This window comes from Melozone crissalis, unplaced genomic scaffold (assembly GCF_028551555.1).
Source record: "Melozone crissalis strain CALT ecotype California unplaced genomic scaffold, PUWL_Pcris_2 ptg000068l_1, whole genome shotgun sequence".
Lineage (NCBI taxonomy): Eukaryota > Metazoa > Chordata > Aves > Passeriformes > Passerellidae > Melozone > Melozone crissalis.
The window spans coordinates 10734587-10761237 of NW_026535846.1; the positions used below are offsets into that span (position 1 = coordinate 10734587).

General features: G+C 51.5%; 1 protein-coding gene across 1 annotated transcript; it reads left to right on the forward strand.

Annotated features, from left to right (window-relative positions):
• The first annotated feature begins 2434 nt into the window (after positions 1–2434).
• Positions 2435–8682, forward strand: HMGB3 (high mobility group box 3). Its single transcript, XM_054289559.1, has 5 exons — positions 2435–2528; positions 5248–5404; positions 5909–6048; positions 6533–6707; positions 7185–8682. Exons 2-5 carry the CDS (start codon positions 5255–5257, stop codon positions 7326–7328), a joined length of 609 nt encoding a protein of 202 aa, XP_054145534.1. The 5' UTR covers positions 2435–2528; positions 5248–5254; the 3' UTR covers positions 7329–8682.
• The last annotated feature ends 17969 nt before the right edge of the window (positions 8683–26651 follow it).

The window sequence follows — 26651 nt, forward strand, 5'->3', positions numbered from 1 at the left end:
GGAGTGTCTCTGCTGCTGTGTGTATCCTTCTGCACCCTCCTTTCTTTGCCTTGGCTCTGGTAGTCACCTCACTCGTTGGTACACTGGTTCAGTCCACTAACCCAGCATAAAAGGAGGTAGAATTTTGGGGTTTGTTTCCTTTTTGCTGGGTTAGTGAGCTGCCTTGTCTCCAGAAGGGCCAGGAGAGAAGTGAGCTGCATGGGCTGGAAGAGGTTGCCGTAAAGGGTTGGATTTGCTCAGCCAGCTTTCTGTGTGGTTTTCTTGGAGCACGGCAGGAAAGGGCCCAGACACAGGTGCAGTGTGTGGAGCTGAGGGCAGCACAGGCAAATTGCAGCAGTGGCACTCCTGGGGGTGAGTAGAAGCTTTCCCTCTGGGGGTTATGTTCACCCATTTGCTACTCAGCCCTCCTCTCCTTTCAAAAGCATGCTGCAAGTGCTAGGATAAAACCTGCAACCCAGCTGTCTCTCAGCTACCAAAATATCTCCTTTGCCCCTTGGCCAGCTGTCAAAACTTTCCTGGCCTTCCTAGAACAAGTGTCTTAGGGGATGTTTCTTCTGGCTGATGGGAACTCGGGGGGATGCTCTGGAGATGACTGTGGGACAGCATGGTCAATGCCAGGTGTCTGTCCTAAGCCAGTTCCATCCCCTGAGCTGCCTGTCCACCCCCTCAGGAATGCTCTCTGCTTGGTGTGCTCTGGAGGTGAGACTGTGGTTTGAGGAACAAAGTGCTCCAGAATAAAAAAATTGCGTGACTCAAGAGCCAAGAAAAAAGCCTTAATTATTCAACTAGTTTGGAATACTTGAAAGTATCCCTAAAAATAGGTGAAAGGGATGTTTGTCAGCTACAAAGAGATTTTCCTGCAGTAGTATTGCTTGTCTTATTTTATGATGATGCTACAGAATACAGTCCCTCAGGTAACCTCATTAATGTTTATGAACGAACCCCTTGTTTTATACTCTTGGTTTGAGAAGGCAGAAATAGGGCAAGAGGCTAGTAAGACTGATTTTGTCGTGTTTGAAAAGCCCAAAGGCATGGCTGTAAGGTCTCTGTAAGTATTTAATGTACATGGGCCAACAGTTGGATTGGGTGCTTGCTAGAGATGTACCCTGAGGGAGAATGCAGGCAGGACTCTGGTAAAACCCCGGGTGAAATTGTGCGTGCTTCCCCGTGGCTCTGCCAGCAGCAGGCTGGCACTCTGGTGTGTCTCCTCCTCAGCCGTGCTGTTTTGATCCCACCCGGCAAAGGCAACCTGTGGCCATGTGTTGTTACAGCCACAAGGCTTCCACAGGGCGGTATCTGGTGAGCCCTGCTGCCTGCCAGCGCCTCAGCCCAGGGTGGAGGCTCCTTCTCGCTATCTGTTCCCCAAAGAGGGCAACTGTTTCTTCTGGCTATCACAGCAGGGCGGCAGTTACCAACAGCCCACAACAGCACGAGGTGGTTGCTGAGTCTCACCGCTCCATCCTCAAAAATAACAGCTCTTTTTTCCGAGCCAACCAACAATTGTGGTCAGCCACGAATACCAGTTTAACCATTTGGCAGCCGCCCTATAGGAAACAGCTCTTTGCAGAGAGCCAAAGCAGCCCTAGAGTCACACTGGGCTGGTTTGAGTCAGCAGGGCACACTTAACAGATTTCCTTGTATGCAACCAGCCTCTTTAACAACACGTAAATCCTGGAAAGTTAATACCAAACAAAATGTAAAAGTGTGTAAGAACTAGTAATTCAGATGGATTCTTTATTTGATGAACGAGCGGGTAAAACCCTGTTCCTCCCCACACAAACACGCAGTTTGTTGCTCTGTAGTTCCTTCTCCACCCGTTGTGAGTTGGGACTGTCAGCAGAGTTTATTTTGGGCTCGGTTCCACTACGCGCAGTAGTAGCCGGCTTCGCAAACAGTGCAGTGCAACCGGAGCCGCACTTACGGCTCTAGGGCAGAAACCGGTAATAACGGGGCTGCTGCCGGCCGGGGGTCCCGGGAGTTCTGCCGGGGCTACCCCCCGTTCCGTGCCGCTGGCAGCGGGGCCGGCCCGGGCCTGGGGCTGTCACAGCCGGAGCCCCGCGGTGCCCGCTCAGTACCCGCTTGGTGCCGGGGGTCCCGCGGGGGTTCCATTCGGTTTCCCTGTTCCCCGAGGGTCCCCGCTCGGTGTCCGTGTTCCCCGGGGGTCCCCGCTCAGTTTCCCGTTTTCTTGAGGGCTTCCCGGGGTTCCCCGCTCCGCCGCACGAGGCGGGGGCTCCGCGGGGCGCGCACCCCTCCCGCGCCCCGGCACGCGCTGGCCGCGCGGCGCGGTCCCCCCGGCGGGCGCTCTTTTTGAATGAATGACCTCACCCGCGCCGGCCAACCGCCGCGCGGCCGCGCTTAATATTCATGAGGCGCCGCGCCAATGAGCGGGCGAGGAGGTTGTTTTAAACGGCAGAGCCCCGCAGCCAATCAGGCCGCTCTCGTAGGCAGCCAACGCGAGGCTGAGCCGCGCCGAGCCCCGCGTCGTGCCCTGCGCTCCGCTCCTGTCCACACTACCGCGAACAATACAGGTACGTGCAGCCCCGCCGCAACTTTTCGGGGGGCGGCTGCCCCCTCCCCGCCCTGCCCCCGCGCCTTCGTCCCTCTGTCCTGCCCGCCCCAGCATGCTTTTTTTTTTTTTCTCTCTTTATTTTAATTTTTCAATGTTGCGTTCCGTTTCTTCTTTCCTCCGAGTTTTTGATTTTTTATTTTTTTCTAATTAGAAAGAAATCGGGAAATTCACCCAAAACTTTGTTTCGCCGCTCTGGCGGGGATCGGCGGTGCCGGGGCAGATGCTGTGCGCAGCTGGCGGGGCGGTGGGCAGCGGGCGAGGCGCAGCGTTTGTCCCCCGCGGTCCTGCCCTGCCCCGGCGGGAGCTCCCCCCGCCGTCGAGGGGCCACCTGCCCCCGGTGCAGCCCCGTAGCTCCGCGCTGGGCTCCCGTGCCGCCGAGAGTAATATGGCTGGTGCAGCAACTACACCGGGACTAACTCCTCTTCTCCCCCGCATGGGCAGGGATTTTTCTCTGCCGCCTCCTAATGTCGCACGGCAAAACGCGCGGCGCCCTCGGCTTTTATGTGCCCCTTTCCCAGGGTGGGCTCGGTGGGGCTGGTGGCGGTGGGAAAGTTGTCGGCCGTGCGCAGTGCCGTGCCCGCTGTTTATTCTGCATTAATATGGCTGTCGCTTTAGCATCTGACAGGGATAAACCCTGCGCGCTGCGCCCGGCGGTCCCGGCCAAGCAGTTTTTTTCTCGCCGCCGCCGCCTCCAAACTCCCCCGATCCCTTCGCTTCTGCCTCCGCCGCTCTTCCCCTGCCCGAGAAGGTGTCTCTGGTGGGGCTGCGCCCGCGGCGGGGCCCCGCATCGCCTTTTCCCCGCGCCGCGCTGCCCGTGCTGTGGGCATTAACATGGCTGGCGCTGGAGAGCCCCGGCGAAGGGAAGAAAGACGTGTGAGCGGCACAGGGATGGGGAGGGGGGTCGCGGCCGGGAAAATCTCCTTCCCCGTGCCCCGCCGGGGGCTCAAACCTTTCGCTTTCGCCCCGGCTCCTCTCCCCCCACCTTCCCGTGTCCTCGGCCGGGCGCTGGGGGGCCGCCCCGGGGCTCCCCGCACTCTTTTTCTGGCAGCGCGGAGGAGCGTAGCGGCGGCGGTAATGGCTGCACGGGAGCCTTTGTTAGAGAGCGCTGCGCTAGGCAGGGGCCGGGGGGGGGGGGGCTCCCGCCCGCGCCCCGGCCCCGACGCCCCCGCCGCCCGCCGGGGGGCCAGCGGGGAGCCCCTCGGCGGCGGGGGCGGCGTTTTGGCGGGGCCGGCTGCCGGGGGCGGCGGGCGCGGGGGGCCGAGCGCGGCGGAGGGGGAACGCGGCTTTGTTCGGCGGCGCGGCGGCGGCGGCGCCGGGAGAAGCCATCTTAGCGAGCGGGGCCGGCCCTGGGCGCGGAGCGCGGCCGCCGCCGCTCCCGCTGCCGCTTGCCCCGGCCGCCCGGGGCCGGCCCGGCGCCCCGCGCCCCCGGCCGCCGCCCGGCCCCCCGCCGCCCCCCGCCCGCCGCCCCACCGCATTTCAGGGGCACTTTCTTTCATCAGGAGGCGTTTCACAAAATGGAAGATGAATTATTGGCGTCTGGCGGAGCCGCCGCTGCCCCCGCCGGCCCCGGCCCCGCCGCAGGTGCCCGCGCCGCGGAGCGCGGCCGCCGCGGTGACCTTGGGGGGGCGCAGATGCGGGAGGGGCGCGCAGTGGGGCCGGGCTGGGCCGGACCGGACCGGCCGCCGCGGGCCGCTCGCCCCCAACTTCGGAGCGGGGCCGGCTCCGCGCCCCGGCCCCGGCACCACCGCGCGTTTTCCGCCCCCGCGGGGGCAGCGCTGTCCCGGCAGCGGCCGGAGCGGGCAGGGCGGCTCACGGCCACTTGGGCTGCACCTGGCGGGTTAATGGGCGCAATTAAATATTAACGCTGTGCTAATAAAAATTAAATTTTTGAGGGACTTAGAAGATGTAAATAGAAAATACTATTGCGGGCTTACGATATTTTTTATTAAGAGGGGAGAATTTTACACGGAAGCAGGAAAAGAAATGGAGCCCAAAAGTTAGCACCGTCGTTTCGGTAACTTGCCGATTGCATCTTTGCACTGACCACTATGCCTCAAACATGTGTCACTTGGTGGAGCAAGAGCAAGCACAACTCACCTCGCAGAGCTCCACGGGTACTATTGTGGTTATAGTGAGCCTGTGTTTGTGCCCTTTTTATATATAAAAGGTTATTGCATTTTTTCGGGGCAACTAATTTGTCCTGCCTGCTTACCTGGGCAGCAGCTGCTGAGACACACACTCCGGCTCCTGAAGGGATCAGTCACTGCCTGCACTGTGCATGCCACTCCAGCCCCAGTGTGGTAGCCAACTTAAACAGATACTTTATATTAGTTCATATATATGGCTTAATAGGCAGAAGTATGTATATTTAATAGTCTGTCTCCAGTCTTTGGGCATGATGTAAATATGTATTAATCTAACTTAAATCCACTGACTGGTTTCTCTTGGCTTGTCTACAACCCAAGTATCAAGGGAGAATATTTTAAATCTCTGTATTTGGGATGGTAAGGGGTGTCAGGGGAAAGAAAGGGGTGTGTTTCTGATGGGACATCACGTCAGAAGATGATGAGGGGGTGTGTGTGTGTATAAATATATGCACACCATATGTGTATGTATATATCGGTGTGTGCATTCATCTAAATGTCATTTATTTGTTAATTTTTCCTCTGTCCCTACAGAGTCAAGATGGCTAAAGGTGATCCGAAGAAGCCCAAGGGCAAGATGTCTGCCTATGCCTTCTTTGTGCAGACGTGCCGTGAGGAGCATAAGAAAAAGAACCCAGAGGTTCCAGTCAACTTTGCAGAGTTTTCCAAGAAGTGCTCAGAGAGGTGGAAGGTACCTTAATTTGTGACTTCCTAAAGGAACCTCTTACAGTATCTGCTGAGATGATGTGTGTGTGTCTGAACATGAAGGGAGCTGGTGCTGTTTTGGTCTGTGTGCTGTTCTTGGCAAGCTGACCTGGCCATTGGTCAGGTGCTGCTGGAGCCTGTAGCAATACTGAGCATTTTAGCCTTGTGTATCTGCCCATTTAGATGCTTCTGCTAGAGTCTGGCATTTTTTACTATCCCCAAGCAGTGCTCTTCAGCAGCTACTTCCTTCCAGGTGTGCATCCCAAGGAGGACTCTGACTGTGCTTGTCTCATTTCTGTTGCTTCCTTGTTGCTGAGTGTGTCTGTGGTGGCTGTGCTTTCCCGTACAGGACAGTCCAGTTAAAAAAAACAAACAAATTCTGAAACTCCCCTATTGAGTTCATATGTGTTGGCTTGTTTACATAAAGTTTGCCAGCTATTGAACAGTTGGGTAATCACAAGTTTGCTGTCTCACGTTTTGGTTTTTTTAGACTATGTCAAGCAAGGAAAAGGCTAAATTTGATGAAATGGCAAAGGCTGATAAGGTACGATATGATAGAGAAATGAAGGACTATGGACCAGCTAAGGGTGGCAAGAAGAAGAAGGACCCCAATGCCCCTAAACGACCACCGTAAGTAACTTTGAGACGTGAACTGCATAAACGTTTTGGTTCATTTTCACACCCTGTATGTAACATGGGTTTCCAGGAAAGAAGGTAGGTGGGGGACACAGTGTTGGTAGTGATACTGTCTTGTAAACTTTCTAGGCAGCTTGTGGTTTTGAGGATGTACTGACACAAACTGTCAATACTTGGTGCTCTTAAACTCATAGTGATAGGAGTGTCTCATAGGACGCAAGTGGCTGAGTCACAGTCAGACTTATGTATCTAAGATGAAATTGGGTGAGGGGATACAAAATGCTTAATTAATAGAGCATTGAGTGAAGGAGGCTGCCGGTCTGAGCCTCAGTAAAATCAAAGCACGTTTAAGCTTGATTTTGTAAGTTAAAGGAAAGTTTCTACTCTGTGTGCTCTGCATGTGTCAGTGCTGTGGGGGAGGCATGGAGGAAGGGGTGCTGCTGCAAATGCTGACTGTCCTCTGGTGTTTCTTCCCAAGGTCTGGCTTCTTCCTCTTCTGTTCAGAGTTTCGCCCCAAGATCAAGTCCACAAACCCTGGCATATCTATTGGGGACGTAGCAAAGAAACTGGGCGAAATGTGGAACAACCTCAGTGATGGTGAAAAGCAGCCTTACAATAATAAGGCAGCTAAACTGAAGGAGAAGTACGAGAAGGTAAGGAGAGTTGTCACTTGTGCCTCTTCTGTACCAGCTCTTCTGTTTTAGTGCTTTTGTAACATAGGCCCAGCCCAGTTGGCCCCAGCATAGTTACAGCTGAGCTTTGCACAGGTTGGGGCAGAGCAGGATGGAGATCCACAGGCAGATTTCAGCAAGGAGGGAGAGCTTTCCCCGGTGATGTGCAGCAGGGGCTGCTCGTGGTGCTTCAGAAAGGGTCTGCTGTGCTGTACTGGAGCTTTGTCGCATTATCAGGAAACTTTGAGAGGCTGGCTTCTCTTCTCCTCCTCAGAGAAATGGCCATGGTGCAGGGCTCCAGACCTCATGGTTGATGGGCATGCTGAGGTGTCTGCATAGCTGTGTCCCCCTGGGGTGCACCTGGGCAGCCCAGTCCCTTTACCCTAACACCTGCTGCTGTACAAATGCTGTGTGTGTTTGCTGCTTAGAGCAAATTAAGACATCCCCTTGACTTTGCAGGATGTTGCAGACTACAAGTCTAAAGGAAAGTTTGATGGCGCAAAGGGAGCAGCGACCAAAGCTGCTCGGAAAAAGGTAGAGGAAGAAGACGAAGAGGAGGAGGAGGATGAAGAAGAGGAGGATGAAGATGATGATGATGAATAAAACTGTACAATACTTGTCTCCATGTGAATACCATAGAGTAGGGGAAACACCATAAATGAAGCACCTCTTATTTGAGATGGTGTCTCTTGCCCTTATTAGGCTTAATTAAAAAAAAAAATTGGATTCCGATCGCGTTGTAGTTTCTAAAAGTGCTCTAGAAATTGTAACTGGTTTACATGAAGTGGCCATGGGTGTAGTGAGCACCCTGAAACTGTATCAAAGTTGTACATATTTCCAAACATTTTTAAAATGAAAAGGCGCTCTAGTGTTCTCCTAACTCTGTGCACTTTGCTGTTGGTGTAACAAAGCATTTAAAAATGTTTCAAGCATTTTTTTAATTTGTAAGGTGGTGTTACTATATGGTTATTGGCTAGAAAATCCTGGGTTATAAACTGTACATATCTATAGTTTGTAAAAACTAGACAGATTCTTGTGGTACATGCTTAGAGTGATGATGCCTTAGAGGAGCAGTGATGACTTGGAGAGGCTGTTCGTTCCCCGGGGTGCCATGGCCCAAAGCATGCACTGTGAGGGTAGATCTATTTACACTACAGTGGGCGTCCATTTAGCTTAAAGTTGTCTTTCTGTATATAGTGAAATAGCATTCTGCTGCCATTCTTAGTTGTGGAAGGGGGTTCAGCTGGCATGAGAAGTGTATGGGTTTTTTTAGTTAAGTGCGGTAGTTTTTAAACTGAAACTGTAGACATCTCTTCATCGTCAACTAAGTGAAGAGCCAGTGCAGCAACTGAAGTTCAAAAACACTCTGTACTTAAACAAATTTGCAACGTTCTGTTTTTTTTGTATGTTTAGAATGCTGAAATGTTTTTGAAGCAAAATAAACAGTATTACATTTTTAAAACTGTTCTTGACAACACTCTAAATTTCTGGTTTAAGAGGATCTTAACAACAGCAAGAGGTTCATTTTGAAGTCTGTGGCATCCCTCAGGGCTGGTGACTTAGGAAACATTCTGACTCAAGGATTAAAAAAAATAATAAAAAAAAAATTAAAAAATGGTGGCCAGCCAAAACTGGCTGAATTGAAAGAGATGGCTGCTCCAGCTAATATGCAATCGTAACTGTTTATGGCTGAGTGGCATAAGATGCTATGCAAGTTTGAACTTTATTACTTGAACTTGGGAGCCTAAATGAACATTCATGACGTAATTGTTTGTTTGTGTGTGTATATAGCAGCATTCAGAGATGCAGAGAAAGGTAGGTGGCTAGGAATGAGGCTGACACCATGGAATAAGTATAAAAGCATAGTTTGGATTTTTTTTCAGTTGTGTTGGGTAAATTTATAGCCCAAATGCATTGCTGTACATATTAAAATGTGCCTTTTTTGTCCTGTGTTCAACTGTTTCAGACTTGTGGTTTTTTCTAGCCTCTTGTTTCGTGGCAGGAGCCAGGTGCCTCTGTGACTCCCTGCTGCAGTAGGAGCGTGGCACAGGTACCTGCTGTGTCCTTTCTCTGGTGACACAGGGTTCAGCAGGAGCTGGGGCTGTCACCTGGGCTGGGGAGCAACAGGTCCCTTTCCCCTCTGGTCACCAGCTGGCTGTGTCACAGTCTTGCCTTCTTTCCACATCCAAGCTGGGGGTGTTTTGTGGCGCTTGAAAGGTAATTCCTGGTCTCTAACTGGTGACTTTCACCTTGGTTTTCCTTGGCATGGGAACAGCAGGAGTTGGGAAAGCTACAGCAGCCCACAGTACCCTGAATTCCTTCCTGGCTGGCTCTAGCAGTCAGTGCTTGCTTGGGGGGGAGTAGATGGGGGTGTGAGAGCACTTGCATTAGCAGCAAGGGAAAGCTGTGGGCTGTTGTGTCCAGGTGGCTTCAGAGGACTCAGGAACTCAAAGGTGCAAACGCTGGGCATGGGCTGCTGCCACCTCTGCTGCCTTTGAGCCAACTTTGAGATTAATGGGGTCCAGGCATACAGGCAGTAACATCAGAATGTGGTAAAACTGCTTAGCTGCCCGATTGGGTAGCACTTCTGGCTTCCTCTGTCTTCTCAGCAGCATGACAACTTCTCACCAGTAACGGCTTGGCAAGAGTCTCATCTGGTGCTGAGGTGAACTAAAACCTGAAAGCAAAATTTTCAGAATGGAGCAAGCTAAAAAACTTTCATGAAGCGTAGCAACATGTAGCAACTTTTGTTTTTAAGGCTAAGTGACAGTTGAATCAGAAGTACTTTTGTAGTTGCTTAATTATGGTCATTTTTAGTATCTTTATTGCACAAAAAGGTGGTATTTGCCCCTATTTTATGGGCAGTTGCATTTTAAAAGCCTCAATAAAGCTACATCTGGAAAAGAAATAGGTACTTCTGTATTTGCTACCCTTTCTGCATGTCTTCTGATGCAAGGGAGTAGGCAGCTGGAGATCCCAGCCTGTGGAAATTTGATGGGGAAGTGGTGGATCAGAAAAAAGTGATGGCATCAGTTCAGGAGCTCTAATGCTGTTTCTATTGTCTAGTTGGCAAAATCTCCCCTTAGCCACATATGGGACTTGGTGTAGATCACTGTTGTGCAAATTGAGCTTGGCTTTGAATTAACTGCTAGTGAGCTGAGCCCCTATTGATGGTATCAGCAAATGAGGGCTGGAGCTGACACCTCTTTGTCTTCGTTGTATTGGAAATCCATTTAGGTTGCAGAGCTTGATCAAGGTCTCACACCTTACAGTGCACTACCTGCTGCTGCTGTGCACACGCCTCAAATACGGCATTCCTGGGGCATCAGTTCAGTGCAGCCCCAGTGCAGGATGCCAGAGACTCACACTTGGATACTGCAGATGTAGTGGTGATATTCCTTCCCTGAATAGTCTGCTGTTGATGAATGCCATAGTGTGAATGCATATAAATAACACATAATAATTTCCCCCCCACTGTTTTGTGTTCTGACATGCCATCTCAAATATTGGGAACTGCTTAATTTCACCCAGCTCCATTATTTTCGTAGAACACCCTCTAAATGCTCTTTTTTCCCTCTGCTTTGAAATGCTCGTGGTGTTTCAGAGAAGACATTTCTGCTTTGTGCTGCTGCACAACTCAAACTTCTAGTTCAACTTTAGTCCCAAGTAAATATGTCCCTTATTAACTCCATGATGTGTAAAGAAGGGTAAGGATAAAATAGATTGGGCAAAGGGAGGGGATGGATGAAGAGAGTTTTGAATTTGACAGAACTGACTGTGAGACTGCTTGTGTTTCCAAAACGATGTAAAATTAATGATGTGTTGGTGCCCCTCTTCCTGCTGAAGCTGGGCTGAGGGACCAGGGCTCAGCTGAGAACAAGGGATGGTGCTGGTTCTGCAGCTGTTAAAACCCACTTAGTGCTGGGGGAGGCAGAGCAGGGCTTGGCTCTGTGGGATGGTCCCTCTGGGTGCCTAAAGGGGTGTCAGAGGACTGAGAACTTTTGCTCAAGAGAAGGAATCTGGTGGTGGTGTGGGCAGGGACAGCTCTGACCATGTCCTGCAGGTCATTTCCCGTGCATCAGGGAGTCCCAGCATGGCTGTGGCAGGCACTCCCCACCAGCAGTCACAAGGAAAACTGCATTGCAGGATGGTTCCCACTGCTGGGTCAGGCCCTGACACATCTGTGGGGAAGGAGTGTGTAAATTTTCTATAGTAAAATTAATTAAAAACCCTAGTACAAATGCATATCTCCCTAGGACAGGGAGAGTGTTCTTTGGGGGTGGAACTGAGGATTCAAACACAGTCGTCAAAGCATCTCTCACACCTTCTCCCTTTGAACAGCTCTTTTTTTAGGTAATTTTACTCCGAATAAGCCCTGCAGGAGCAGCAGCAAGGTGCAAGGGCTTCTCTTGCTCCTGGCTCAGCAGGTGAATGCCTTTACTTCCAGCACAATCCTGGCAGCCACCTTGAGTTTGTTTTCCCTCTGCGGGCTCAGGCTCCTGTTCCACAAGCAGGGGAACATGTCCCCAAACTCCAAGCCCCCAAACTCTGCAGCTGACATCTGCTGCAGAGTTTGGGGGCTTGGAGAGGAGATAGGATGATTCCAGTGGGGTGAGAGCAGGACTCTGCATTTCTGGCAGTGCTTTCTGACAAGCCCCAGACTCCCCTCTATGAATGCTCACCCAAGCTCACTTTCCTCTAAAAGATAATGGGAGGAACTGTGACAAGTGGCATGTTTATTTCTTTCTAGGGCTATGGCTGCACCACATTTTAATGCAATAAACTGAATTGCAAATCACAGCAGTGCTGCAGACAAAGTGTGCTGGGGACCCTGTTACCGAGCAGTTGCTCTCTAAATGTGTCAGCTTGCAGTGGGGAAGGGACTGAACAGCCAGCATGCCTGACAAGGGGTTTTGTGCCCTATGAAGTGTCTTCATCCCCTTTTGCAGGCTGGGCTCTGGTGTGTGCCCTGCTTGGGCAGCATTTGATAACCTGTGTTCAAAGCACTCTGCAAGCACCTCACCCTCCCAGCAGATCTGATCTCTGTGTGTGGATGGGGGGCATGTCTCCTTGCATGTGCTAATGCTCTTGATTGGAGCTGTCTGCTGCTAAGAGCTCTTTCCTGATGCCCTCCTGCACCTGGATCCCTAAATGAGGCAGGAGGAAGCAGCACAGCCGTGCTGGAGCTGACGGCTCTGTGTGCTGGGTGTAACTCCTCCTTGTGCTCCTGGATGGGGCTGCAGGGTGAGCTGGAGCAGGGCTGGAGGGTGCCCTGCCCAGGAGAGGGGAGCCTGAACGTTGTGTGCAGGAGCAAACTGCTGCTGGGGTGGGGCTATGACCCTTGGAGGCTGGGATGAATGGAGCAGACATTTGTTTTGTTGAGATGAAAATGCATTAACTGTGGTGAGGGGATGCCTGTCCTGTAACCGTGTTCCCTGAATTCAGCAGCCAGGTAAACCACAGCTGGGAGCCCGTGTGGGGCTGGGTGTTTGGATGGTGTTCGTGGTTGGTTTGAGTGCTGCTGCTCTGCCTCCATTCCTGCCACCTGCTCTGTCCCCGTGGGACACCTGGGGAGCCAGAGGAGCCCCTCTGCCCTGGTGTCAGCCACCACTGCAGCCAAACCTGTGTGATGCTGTCAGTGATAGAGTTGCTTCTTCTTCCCAGCCCTTCCACTTGTAAAGCTCCCTCAGGTATTTCAAGTCAGAGGAATGCTCCTTTTAAAAGTATTAATCAAACACGGCCTGGCTTTGTTGTTGTAAGAGCTTATAGCTTGTAAGTGTTTTTAACTGCTTCTTTGTGAAGCTTAAAATTTGCTTTATTTCGTTTAGAAAATTAATACCCATGGCAGGATGAAGTGATTTGAGGGATTGCTTGAGACAAATGCCTCTTTTCTGCTGCTAATGAGTGTGTGATTGCTCTTTCACTGTGTGTCACCTGGCTGTGCCAGCAGTAATACATGGTCCTGCAAAAGAAGCTGGAGAAAGGTATAACCTGGGTCAGTTTGGTCTCCCATTTTCTTACAAGATGTAGGAGATTGGTTGAGTTTTGTTCTTTTTACCTTTAGAGCACTGGCTGGGGATTTTCCCTGGGCTTGGCTTCTGCAGCTGTTTAAGGCATTAGTACTGTAGGTCCTGGCTGGGATTTCTCCCCAGTAGCAGGGAGAGCAGAAACAAACATGCTGGGTCTTCTGTTGCTTTATTTGTTGCTTCATATAGTAACTTAATTTTTGCAAGCTGCTGGGAGTTTTTTCAAACCAAGCTCAAAGACCAAGATGTCAGTAAAACTCTTAAAGAGAACCCTTTCTTCAAAGGATGTGTCTGAAAGTGGGATAGAACCTGACCAAATAGAATCATAGAGCCTTAGAATTGTTTGGGTAGGAAGGGACCTTCAAGATCATCTTGTTCAAACCCCCTGCCATAGCAGGAGCACCTTCCCCTAGACAAGGTTGGTGTTTGTCTAATTGCTCACTGTCACTTGAGCTCCTGATTCCCACCAGAGCTGTCTAGCAAAAAAATCCACTAGACCGAGTATTCCGAGCCTTGAGCGTGAGTCACAAAAGCCTTTCAGTGGTTTTGAACCAGAAGGACTTAGCCTTGTTTGTTTTCTACTCTTCCTATGCATCTCTGCTAAGAGGGAGCAAATGGGCCTGTCCCCTTTTAGGGCTCTGTTGGGGAGTGTAAAGCTCAGCCCTTTGAGTTTCCATTACCCAAGCTTAAAGGGGCTTATGAAAAAGAGGGAGAGTGATATTTTACACTGGTAGATAGTGATAGGACAAGGAGGAAATAATTTTCAGCTACAGAGGGTAGGTTTAGATTGGAGGTTAGGAAGAGGTGGTGAGGCACTGGCAGAGTTGCCCATGGGAAGCTGTGGATGCTCTACCCTCTCCTCCTGCTCTCTGCCTCGCTCTCTCTCAGTCCAGAACAGCAGCTGTGCTCAGCACATCTGACCCAAAGGCTCCCTTCAGATGCCGTGGTTTGCATTTCGCTTTTTGGGGCAGCCTGGACTGTGTTTTCCCAGCTGTCAGGTGCTTTAGGGAAGCCCTTCCACTGTCATGGGCTGTTCTCTGTGCCAGCTCAGACCCACTGTTGCTGTTCCCTGAGATTTCTGTGCCCACAGCAGCACCAGGATGGGGATGGAGGTTATGGGGCTGCAGGAGCTGCTGCTGAGCCAGCCATGAGGGGAGAGCAGTTGTGATGGAGGTGGGAAAGAGGAGCAGAGGCAGCTGAGGGCTGGGGTCCCCAGGTCCTGAGCAGACGGCGTGCAGCCTGCAGGGTCCCTGCCTGTGCAGGCAGCAGATGGTGCTGGGTTTCACAGCCCGAGCACGAGGCTCAGCACTCACTGTGGCTCACAGGGAAGGGCTGCTCTCAGAAATGTTTGCTGCTGCTGTTTGTGCCCAGGGCTCTCATGGAGGTGGTAATTGCCACTGTTAGGCTGTGCCTCTCTCGTGGCAAGGACATGAACAGGCTGCTAGTGAATGTGCAGGTGGGAAGAACATATATTTCATATATATTCTCATCCTGCCAAACACAAGGTTCCTGCCCATCAGAGGTGCTCTGCTAGGGTCTCTTTTCCATTCATCCCTTCCAAGCCATGCTTGGTTGGTGGGGCTGTGCCAGGGCAGGTGGCAGAACCCTGTATCAGGAGCCTGTCCCAGAGCAGAGCTGCAGATCCCTGTGGTCTGGAGCAGGATTGCCTCTGGCCCTGCAGCCCCAGGGGAGTGAGAACCCCCCAGGGAGGGTTCTGTGGGGCAGCCCACCCTGACAAGGGCTCAGGGTGCCCATGGTGGGAGAGGGGATCCTGCCAGAGGAGCTGCTGGTTTGCTAGAAGCCTTCTCCTAAATATGGACATGATTATTTTTAATTTTTATTTGCTTGCTCTGGAATCCTTTGCATTTTTCCCTTAATCCTGGAGAAGAATCAGCGGTGCCCTGTGTGCATGTGACATGGCTGTGCACAAACTCCCTTTGTGACTTCTTTCTTTCACGGGAGAGAAACACATTCAGGAAAAGCAGGGCCCTGACAACAGGAATCAAGTGTTTCTAAATATGGACATCCTTTTTTGGACTAAAAAGTCTTTTTGTACCATGCATATTTCCCCTGTTAATCATTTCCTTTTGTTCCTTGCAAACTTGGGTCCTCCAATGTTATAGGAGGAATTATAGCTGCTCTGTTTGTAAACTTTTCGTTATGATCCATGAACTGCCTTGTACGTTGCTCTGATTTGCTGGGTTTTCTTTTTAATGTGGTTGGAAAGGCCAGCACTCTGGTTTACTCACCCTAGGCTTTCCCTTTTTTTAAAAAACAGTCATATTTAGCCTAAGCCCATCTCGAAATATTGGGGATTTTACAGGCCATTGAGCTTTGCCTGGTCCTATTCACTGCTTTTGTGCTGCACTAATTGGCTTGATAAAGAAGGGCCTGGGCTCTGTGGAGAGCTTCTCCTCCAAGGTGAAATGTGAGATGGAGGGGGAAATATTCAGATGTTCACTAGCAGTTATGCTCGCTGGATAATCTGAATGCATCAGAAATGAGCTAGAGCTCAGACAAAGTAGGGGATTAGGAGTCTGAGATGGGCGAGCGGGTGGACATCTGGAAGCCTGCTGTTGAGCTGTCTGCCGGGCTGGGCTGTGTCCCATAATGTGGGTTATGGCACTGCAAATGGACAGCACTGGGCTCACCGTGCCTCTCTGTGCCTGTGCTCCAAAATAACAATCACTGCTGTTCTTTGGGACCCCACCCTGCCCAGCAGAGCGTTCAGCTCCCCTGTGACCCTGCAGGGACAGGCTCTGCTCTGGTGGCACTGTGTGCCTGCTCTGCCTGCTGCTCCGGGGTTCTGGGGAAGCCTCACCCATCCCGGGGCTGGTGATGCACAGCAGATGCTCAGGGCCTTGCTTGCACAGTGCCCCTGTGATTCTGGGCAGGGGCAGCTCTGCAGAGCCCACCAGAATAGCCAGATGCATGGGGGGGGAGGGAGGAGAAAACCCAGCCCGGGGCTTCTGAGCCCTTCCCATGTGCAGAGCCCAGCTCTCCCAAAGCTGAGCCCATGGTTACAGGGCAGGGCTGCCTGTGCCACCAGCAGCATCTGCTCTGAGCACTGGCTGCCCTTCCTCCATCCCTCCTTCATTCCCAGCCCCTCACCCTCACCCCTGCAGGCCAAGGTTCGTGTCCTGGTCATCAGAGTGTGGATGGATCAGGGTCTTCTTCGTGTGATGATACAATAGGAGTTGAAAATTCCTTCTGCTTTTTTGAAAACAGTGTTGGAGAAGGAATTACAAATATGTTGTGAACAGAAATAACTGAATAGTGGTTTGGTTTGTTTTCTCCCAAAAAGTAATTTCTTTCCCAGCCTCTCTGCATGTGTTCCTTTTTTGCTCCTCCCTCTCCGGCACCTTGCTCATGTTTCCATCCTTTTCCTGCATACCCTGCCCTGGCAGCTTCAGTTTTGGCCACAGCTGTGAGTACCCAAAGGTGGCTGTGCACAGCTGGAGGCTCTCAGTGCTCCCAGCACACATCCCCTGCTGCTGGAGCAGCACTGTGCCTGCCACAGGTGGGAGTGGTGATGCTGAGCCAGCCAGCACTGAGGGGTTTCTTGTTCAGGAGCAGAGTAATTCCCACCCTGCTCTGATTCTGGCACTGCCACCACTGCTGGATCCATGTCCCAGGAATTAAAGCAGGAGTGTGGACTGAGCTGGGTGCCAGTGTCACTGAAAGTTCTGACTCAGCAGGACGTGGCCAGGTTGTGTGAAAGCCCTGCAAAATGTATAATTTGTGGGGGATGGTCTTGTTTTACCTGTCAGCTCCACACACACTAACCTGACCCATGAGGCTCTCAATGGCCAGTGGCTCCTGCTGTGCTGCCTTGTCTCCTTGTCTTTTTCTGGCAAATCTTTTTTTTTGCTTGGGGGAGCAGAGCTGGGTCCCAGTAGGCACTGGCAGCATTTTTACTTTTTGAGTACTTCTGTGTCCTACTGGGTTGAGATGTAGTTGTACATTTTTACTGGGTAGAAGCTTAGGGAGCTTCTGCTGATTTCTTGGCACTGGGTGGAGTGTGAGCACGCAGGTAAAACAGCTCCTTTGCTGGGGCCAGTGTACCAGGGATCCTGCCTCTGTGCCCACAGCACCTTTTGGCTGGGGAAATGCAGGTCTGGAGGAGTGGAGCAACACTGCTGTGGGCACCCTGGAAGCTAAGTCTCTGGAAAGCTGGATTCAAAATCCTCCTTTTTGCCCCAGGGTGGGAGGAGGCATGTATTTTGCCAGAAAAGCGGGGCCAGAAAGGTTTTTTGTGTGCTAGGGGGCTCTAGGTTAGGAGACCTGACTGATTTTACACATGCTGAATGCAGGTAAGCATCCCAGTCCCAATTCCTCCTCCACTGTAATGTAACTTCAGAAGTGCTGGCAGCACAAAACCTTGGAACTGCTCCATACCAGGGGGAGAGCCTGAGGGCTGCCCAAGGCTTTGGGATCCCCAGGGCAGGACAGGGCACCCTGCAGCTCCCTGATATTCTTCTGGGCTGTCAAAGCCTTTGCTGTGAGGTGGAGAGCGCAGGTTTGGAGGAGGCAGCCCTGAGCCCTGTGCCAGTTCCTGGGTTCAGGGGGGATGCTCCTGCAAACAGCAGTGCTGGGAGTTTGCATTCCCCTCGGCCTCAGCCCTGAAGGAAGCCTAAAGCCTGGGTCAATAATAAGCTTATAAGACAGTAAATCTTGGTAATGAGAAAAACAGAAGACGGCATCTGCTCAGCACAATGGCGCTGTGTATGGTCTGGTAAACAGCTATTGAAAGGAGATGCCTGTTGTGGCAGGGGTTACAGCTGAACAGCCCAATTTCCATGCAGGACTGGGGGGTTTCACTGCCCCCAGCCCTGCTGGGGCTGAGCACAGGCAGAGCTGACCTGTTGCCCATGAGGCTCTGTGCTCTCCACAGGTGCAGCAGCCCCTGCCCCAAACCAGAGCCCAGCTGCCACTGTCCTGCACGTGTGGAGCTGGAGATGAGATGGGACTGTCACCGTGGCTGTCTGCCCCTCCTGTGCCCCTCCAGTGCCTCCTTGCAATGCCTGCACTGGGAGATTGCATACTCCTGAGGGTACTCTGCTGCAAAAGGGGTCGGGGTAAAAATGGGAAACAGCTTCTTCTGTTGTCTTTGGAGGTGCCAGAATGAGATGGGCTGATGGGCAACAGGCACCTGGGGATGAATGAGTTGTGCAGGAAGGAGAAGAGGCTGGGTCTTCACCTGACACTCACTTCACCTGAGGAGCCTGGTGCCCGTGGGGTGGGAGCTGGCAGTGCTCCTGCTCCTGCTCCAGCTGTGTGAAGCCAGGTCTGCAAAATGGGGAGGAGGAGGAGAAGGGGAGAGTTAAGGGGAAGAAATCTGCATATGGTGTGTAATGCGTTTATGAATTGGGTCTTTAATAATTTACATTACCAGTTTAATACTTTGAATACAAATTATCTTGCCCATATGCTGTGCTGACAAACATAAAAATGGAGTAATCAAAGCTGTAATAGCACTACAGCAAAAAGACATAAAATGCCACTAGAAGGCTTAGGATAAATTATTGCATGCACACACCAGCTCTATGGCTCCCTGGTGCCAAAGGATGCATTGCAATTTCTTCCTCAGACTTTGCATTTGGGCTTGAGGACTGATGCAGTACCAGGAGCACTGCTCAAAATTCTGCAAGACGGGCAGCATTTAACAAAGGAGAGGGAAGAAAAAAAGGCTCAGACTTGTTTGATAAACACGGCAATTTAAATTCTGCTCTGGCATTCCATGGGCTGCCAAGAAAATATAGCCCTCTTATTTGTAGGGAGCCCCTTTCTCCCTCCAGCAGGGTTATTTGCATGTATTATAAACTGCAGTGCTGGCTTGCCATCTTCAGGCAGCTGCCACACACTGCACAGCATCCCTGTGCATCCCTGTCCATCCTGTGCTGCTTGGTGGGGCTGGGTGCAGCCTGGGCCCACGAGGGATGCCCAAGGGAAGAGGCACCAGGGGACCCAGGCAAAGGACAGCATCAGTGAAACACAGGTTTCACCTCTTCCCACTTGAATCTGTTCCTCTCTGATGCCTGAGCTCTGAGGGGCAGGAGGAGGTGGAGAGGATGAAACAGCCCCTGGTGCTGCCTCTTGGCCCCTCCTGGGCTGCGGTTTGGGTACATGGAACAGCTTGGGAGGCCTTGGGAGCTCACAGATGCTGCACTTGGTGTTTGTTTTTAGCAGTCTTTTGGTGCACGTGGGTGTGTGTGTGCTGGGCACAGGGTTGTGCAGCAAAAGGAGCAGGTTTGCAGAGCAGAGATGCAAGTTGTGCTCACAGGGAGCAGCTGCATCTGTAAATGTCAGCAGAGCTTGTGTTGTACCTTGTGGCAGAGCCTCTGCTTTGAAATAAATACCAGTCTATTCATTGGTGCCACATCTCCAACACATCCCAGCTACAGGCAGTCTTTCACAGAAAGAGCCATTAAAGGCTCCCATTTGCATACACTGAATTTCTCAGCTATCAGGGTTACTCCATGCTGTAATCCATTCTGGGCTTCTAATATGATCAGTGAAAAATGAGGCTTCTTCCCAAATAAATCATCACCAGTGAAGGAAATGGTGGCTTTTCCACAAGGCCCAAGGCTCCTGCAGCAGCAATGTCTTTTTCCAAAAGGCGGAGAACTCTGGGCAGGCTCATTCTGTGCTGCATGAGCTCACTGCCACTCTCCCCAAGATCTAAGCCCTTTGCATATGAATGAGTTTTTCCTGTCTTTGCCTCTCCCAGGATCTGCTGCTGTCTGTCTCCCTGGAATGTGGTACCAGCAGCTTGGGAATAGTGCACTCACAGACTGGGGCTGCCCCTCTTTGTCTCAGCCTTTATTCCATGCACTGGTGCACCTCCCTCTCACTGCTAAGGGAAGAGGAGTGAATGCCAGTGTTTGGCATCCTGGCAAGGTGGGTGCTCAGGGCTGCAAGAAGTCAGAGAGAGAAGAGGGCACCCTCCCCCTGCCTAGCCTGCCAGTCCCTGTGTTCCACCTTGCTCTGCTCCTTGTCTTCCTCCAAAGCCCGATTTGGCCTGTGAGCAGGGGGTTTTGGAGGAGCCCCACTCCATCCCCTGCCCCTGGGGAGCAACCACACGACAGAGCAGGCCTGTTACTGCACCCAAAAACCCTCAGTGCAAAGAGGCAACCAGAGCTTTGCCTGCCAGAGCAGAGGGACCTGTGTGAGTCAGGATGGGGAGAAACAGGTGGGCATCCAGCCCCCACTGAAAGAACTTTTCCCATTGCCAGGTCTCCTGCAGAATTAGGCCCTCACTGATCCTTTTGATCCACAAATAAATTGGATGGATCAAGATCACAATGAGAAATATTCCCATTCTCATCCAGAAGGGATTTTCAGCATAAAAAGGCTTTATGTGACTCATAAACTTTAACATTTATTTCTGCACGCGAGGTAAATATTTCCCCCTCTGAACGTCTAAGCAATGCAATTTTGTTTGAAGCCTCTATTTGTTTAAGTCTGAAGGTGACAATAATTCACCTGTTTTCCCTTCCTGTATTTCCCCAAGCAGTGGCACGAGCCAAAATAGAGCAAACTCAGCTCTGGCTGTTTGTCACCTGTCAGCTCTGTCCCTCAAATGTGCTCAGACAAGCTTTGTCCTGGAGTTTACATCTGGGCACCTTCTGACCTCTAGCTGCTGGTAAATGGCCCCATGTTCTCCTGCTTAGAGGAAGAAATACAGCATACCTGCATGCAGCCACTGCCAGGGCAGGCAGGAGAGAGAGTCATAACTTAATCTAACTCCAGATAAATCATGATTTCACAGCGATCTGCCTGCCACAGGCTGTTGGGAGTCCCATCTCCTTGGCACTGTAGCAACACTTGTCATCCAGTGTCCCAAAGAGACCCACTCATGGCCAGAGATCACAGATGACTGGGAAGATGCCTGGAGTTGTAAACACCATCAATCTGGAGAAAACAAACACTCCTGGGAGCCGGTGTCAGGTGGGGATGTTCGAAGTCAGCGCTTGTCTCTGCAGAGCGCAGGATGTGCACATGGGCTGCATGGATCCACACCTCACACCTCCCCAGGTCTGGAGCTCCAGCAAATCCAGGAGACAAAGTGCTGTCTGTCCTCTTCCCTGGGAGGGCTGGGGTCCCCAGAGTTTGGAGGCTGCAGCCCCCCCATGCAGCACACAGAAGGGGACCAAGGTAGCAGTGAGCTGCTGTGGGGCATTGGGGGTGGCTTCGGGGCTGTGTGCAGCTGCTGGGGGACAGAGGGGGTGGCTTTGGGGCTGGCCTTGGGGCTGTGTGCAGCTGCTGGGGGGCAGAGGGGGTGGCTTTGGGGCTGGCCTTGGGGCTGTGTGCAGCTGCTGTGGGGTGTTTGGGATGGCTTTGGGGCTGGCCTTGGGGCTGTGTGCAGCTGCTGTGGGGTGTTTGGGATGGCTTTGGGGCTGGCCTTGGGGCTGTGTGCAGCTGCTGGGGGCAGCCCCATGCCTGCCAGGTGCCCTTTGCCACCTGCTCCTACCTGAGAGGGAGGCTGGTTTGGGAGAGGTGTTAAAGTTTTGTTTTTAGTTCCCCCATTGTGGGCAGAGAGCCCCTTGTCCCACGGCAGCTTTTGGAGAAGCTCCCTATCTCATCACAGGCAGTGTGTTTGCAGCACAGGTACCTCACTTGGGTTTTATCCTTTTTGGTGTCCCTTTGGTGCCTTTCCTGGCTTTGGTGGAGCCACTTTGATGTACAGCTGGTGTCACATGAAATCTGAAGCAGGTGTTCTCCTTCTGCCCCACTCCCACCCAGGACTCCCCTGCTCCCCCTGCAGCTCCCAGTGTCTCCCTGCCCTCAAGGACATCTTCATGTCCAAGCCCAAATTCAATGCTAACATGCACAGGCTGTTTCTGTATCTGTCTGCCCTTTTTTCCCTTTTCCCTTTTTTTTTTAAGGAAACTGAATCCAAGGCTGCCATGTAATGATGACATTATTGTTAGCAGTTATTTCTATTTCCATAGTTCCAAGAGGTAGAGAACAGTCCCACTGGGTTAAATGCAGCACATGTTATAACAAAAAGACAGTCTGAGTGCCAAACAACTTGCAATCTTCTTTTTAATGCAAGGAATGTAAAATTAAGATTACTATAGCAACATCTTGCCCACGATGAACACAGATAGGATTTGTTGGTCTTTATAAATATATATGAGTGTGTGTATGTGTATATATATGTAATGTACACATACAAATCCTAAATATCTCTGGCAACCTTTTCTGTAGTTGAATTTATATATAATTTCAAGCTCTCTGTATTACAGATCTAATTTGCATCCAGCTTTCTTTTTCCATAACTTCAGCAGCCTTGGCTTTTCCTTCAGACTCTTTTGTGCACACTGCATGGCAGGCTGGAGTGCCCACTGCCTGGGGAGAGTGCTGAGTCCCTCCCTGGGAGCAGGGACAAACTGACTGGGGGAGGTAATCCATCTACTGGGGTTTCATTTTAACTGTGTACAACCCTGTTAAACCTTATAACTGACTTAACATCTCCAAATTTGCTTTCTTCAATCAGATTTTAGGAAAGTGGGGTGAACCTGAGAAATGCACATCCTTCCTTTTTCTTCCCATTTCTCTTCTCTGAAGTTATTCGTTCAACTTTCAATGAATTTCCTATGAGGTATGAACTGAAGCTCTCATTTCTTCCCCATGACTGAATAAAACCTGGGCCTGGTTTTATTAAGAAATGCCTGTGGGAAGGGCAGAGCACAACCAGGAGTGAGAGCTCAGGGAAAGGCAGACGGAGGATGGATGCTCCTACAGCTCAGTGCCACTTAAATTCTCTAGGAAAGCAGCAGAAATTCAAGCACTGTTTTCACCTTGTTGCAGAGGTAAGTGGAGTTACTGATAAAGAAGAGCTTTAACATCACCAGATCTGAAGAGAACTGTCTGCTAATGAGCCTGCAGTTGGGGAGGAGGGGAAAACCAGGCACCAAACTGTGCTAAGGAGAGCTGGAGGATACCACTCTCTGCCATAGACACATTGGAGGGATACCCTCTTCTCTGAGGAGCAGGAGGAACTTGCAGCTCACTTGTAGCAGCTTGAAGGCTGTGGAGTTGAACGTGCACAGTTGGAGGGTTGGTGGATCCACTGTTTTGACACCAGACTGTAATGGAGATCTGAGAACCAAAACTGAAAACGTCTGCTGGCAGGTCTGGATGGAGAAGCTGGAAAGCAGCCTGGAGTTGCCAGCTGCAGATTTCTGGTGCCTATGACTTAGCAGAATTAAATGCAAGGAAATAAATCACAGGCAGCTCTGCCTGCAGGGTCTAGAAGGAAAGCAGAGGGGCTGGGGTGAGGAGGGTGAGCAACCCCAGTGGGTCTGTGGGGACGGCAGGAGTGGAAAGGTGAAGAATGGATCTGCAGGGCACAGAGAGGCCCACTTTCAAAGCCCACCCAGGCAAACCCAATAGCTTTCCTTCTGACAGAACTGCTCCGTGAGCAGGAATCAATGCCCTCCTGCAGAGCCTGCAAAGGCACTGACAGGTGTAAGTGTGCAGGGCTGATGCCCAGAGGAGGTTTCTGGGTGCAGTTATTGCAGAGATGGGTGGGACAGAGCAAACACGAGGGGCTCTTCACACGTGCAGTGGGTGTTGGTGTGCACCTTACAGTGGCAGCTGAAGATCAGACCAGGCAATGGGGAGTGAGTTGGAGACCAGTGTAAGTTCATGAGCAGTGATGTATTATAGGGCAGTGCAAAGTGATTTTTGTAAGATGTTTGCTGCAGGAAAGTTGTTCCTTTGCTTCAATGTCCCTGACCCTGAGCCAGCCTCTAGGCAGAAGAGACATTGCCACCTCGTGACCCAAAGGAAGGAGTAAAGGCAGGCTCCAGGGGTCCAGCAGGGCAACAGGGCAGTGAAACAGGCCCAGGAGGAGTCAGCAAGGTCTGTAGGGCTGAACACACTATCCTCAGGACCACTGGTTAAAATCCACACACACTTTCTCACCCTGTTCTCTGGAATGGGCACCCAGCAGGACAAGAGTCTGTTTATGCTGGAAGTTAACCCTGGGCTCCCTCAGGTAAGAGCAGCTGCAGTGGGCAGTGTGAGCCAGTGCTGTGCATGGGGTAAAGGTTTGTGTGCAACCTCAGCCCAGAGACCTGGTGCTTGCCTCTTGGAAATGCTGCAGAGCTGTGCAGGTGTGCTGGATGGTCCAGGGAAATCAGAGCTTTTAGTGGGAGTACAGCAAGAGAAGAGAGTAATTTCCCACCTATGGGCTGCACATTGCTGATCTGTACCAAAGTGATAGCCTGAGGAAAGGGAATCTCTTCACTGCAGACAAAGCTTCTGTTGTGGAGTCAGCTGGCTGCAGCCCTCTGTGAACTCCCAGCACTCTGGCACTGTGGGAGGCTGCACTCGTGCAGGGGCAGGTAGGTACCACATCCCCCTTGGCTCCACAGCACTGCTGTGCCAGCCACCACCACCTCTCTGCTTTTTACTACTCGTGACCCTCCTGTTCCCAGCAGGTGTTTTTAGCAGGCCTGCCACCAAGGCTGTAATCGCTTCTCATGTGCTCCTATTTATGCTCTCACCCAGCAATTTGCACAGGGCTGTCGAGCTCTCTGCTGGTAATTGACAGGGGAAGGCAATCTGCTTCACGAGAGGAAACATCTCCACGGCTGCTGGATCTGAGCAGGCCATTTCCCATAATGAGGGTGAGGTAAAACAGGATCTCACTAACAGCCGTGGATGTAGCTGAGCCCTCGTTACTGCAGGCACGGAGGTGCTGCTTGGGACATAATTAAGAGCTCCAAAGTGTGGCACTGTCCTTCCTACACTGCTGCCCCATAGCAAGATGCTTAGTGCCAAGTGCTCCTGAAGTTTGCTCAAGTCACAATCCAGGCTGCAGGAGGGGCTGCTCCAGCAAAGGGAAAGCTCCTTGTCGTTTTTCTTAAGGCAGCTCTTGAAGAGGACAACCATGGGAATTTCAGCCTTAGCATTGGAAAGCAATGCCAGTGGCAATGGCTTGTGCCATCCCCAGCTGGAGCAGCAGCTTGGACGTGGTGTGGGCAGAATGTTTGCAGGTGGGTGTGCATCCAAACACAAATGGGGGCTGGGGAGGCAGGGAATGTGAAGGGAAGACTCCCCAGAGCATCTCAGCAGGGATGCAGAGCTGGGTTCGAGGCACTGATGATGCTGCAGGAAGAAGCCTGAGTTTCTGAGTTTCTTCACACATATTTATTTGCCAGCAGAGACTGTACAAATCCCATGCATAATTCAGCCACTGCCATACAAATCATCCCACCAGCAAAAGCCTTTTCTGAAAGCACGATTTGATTGCAACAAACTTTGACCTAAATGTGCTGCAGCCCCGTATGACAGGTTTTAAACTTTTGCCGTCACTTCCTTCCGAGAGGCAGAGTGAATCTAGGTCAGCCCCCCTTGTTTGTTTGTAATGAAGCTAATTCTGATTTCATTCATGTTGCATCCTCGAGTTTGACATGCGGGTAAAAATGGGATATTCGAAAAGGCAAATCAGCCTCAAAGTCATTCTTAAATCTCATCGTGGAGCAAAGGAAGTGGCTTGATGTTGCATCGCAAGGCAACATTGATGGTGTCATTTACTATTCAGGGTGCAAAAGGCAGACAGAGTTTTCCTTTTTTCCCTTTTCATTTCGATTGCAGCGCTAAGCTGGGCTGAACGAGCGGGCCTGTGTCGGGTTTCTGGCGGTGATTCGCAGCCAGGGCTGCTCTGGCCAGCGGGCTGTGTGTGCAGCTCGCTGCTGCTGCCGGGGACAAAGGAACAACACGAGGTTCCCTGTTTGTCTGGAGCTCCTGGGCAAGCTCCGCAGCATAAACAGAGCCGCTGGTTTGTTGGTCTGCTCCAGGACGGCAGCTCAGGGCAAGCTGCTGCATTCATCTGTGTGCTGCTGAAGCAGCCAGTGCTGCTTTTCCAGGACTGGGATTCCCTTAGCCGTGCACAGAACAGCTGTGCTGCCTCTCTGTGCCACAGAAAAGTTTGGGAGAGAGAAACAACTGCTGAATATGTTTGGCTAAAGAACTGCAGGTGGGGAATAGTGATTCCCCCTGCACAACAGTGATTCTGCCTCCCGGCCACGTGCTGAATTTAAGGGCAGAATTCAGATAAGGGGTAGGGGGTGGAAAGTGTTTGCCCTTATTTTTATGCTAATAGTCATGATGCATGGCAGGACTAAATGACTTATTTTAGCCGTGTTTGTGGGCTCAGTGAGTCTTAGACTGCACTGAGGAATGAACCTCCACTGTCTGGGAGGTCTAGATCAGAATCTTGAGAAAATAAACCAGACTGTACTGGAAAGGCATGCGCTGAAGCTCTCCACTGGCTGAGCACTGCATCCTTGTGGCATTCAACACCTGTGGGCTGCTGCTATCAATATGGGAGGCAGCAGAGACCTCTACACTCTCACCCAGTCTGTTCAGGGATGGAGGAAACCTGCTCTGCCCATCACCAGGAGCAGCCTAAAGAGTGCAGGGGCTGAAGAGTGTGGAAATAGTCCATGTGGCAAAGGATTTATCAGCCTTATTTCTGCTTCTGCTTCGTGTGTCTCCCAAAGGCCATTGCTTGAGTCAAAATGCCCATGTGTTGAGAAACTACGACTTTCATTTGTTTTTGTTAGAAATAAATACACGTATTTGGCTAGGCTGGTGTGGTGGGAGAAGAGGGGTTCAGCTTCATTCAGCATCTTTGCCCTGGATGTGTGGATCTGGGGAACAGAGCAGGTGTTTGGTGGGACATGGGCAAGGGAGACAACTGAGTGTTACTGCTTGGGGACCTCAGTGTCAGGAGTGACTATAAAACTGCCCTTGCAGCTCACTGGGAGTTATTTTCAGTGAGGAAGCCACCAACCTGCCCCATGGTCCCTGTGGTCCTGGTGGTCCCTGGGGTCCTGGTACTGCTTTTGCAAGGAGGGAGTTACAGATCAAAGATGGCTTG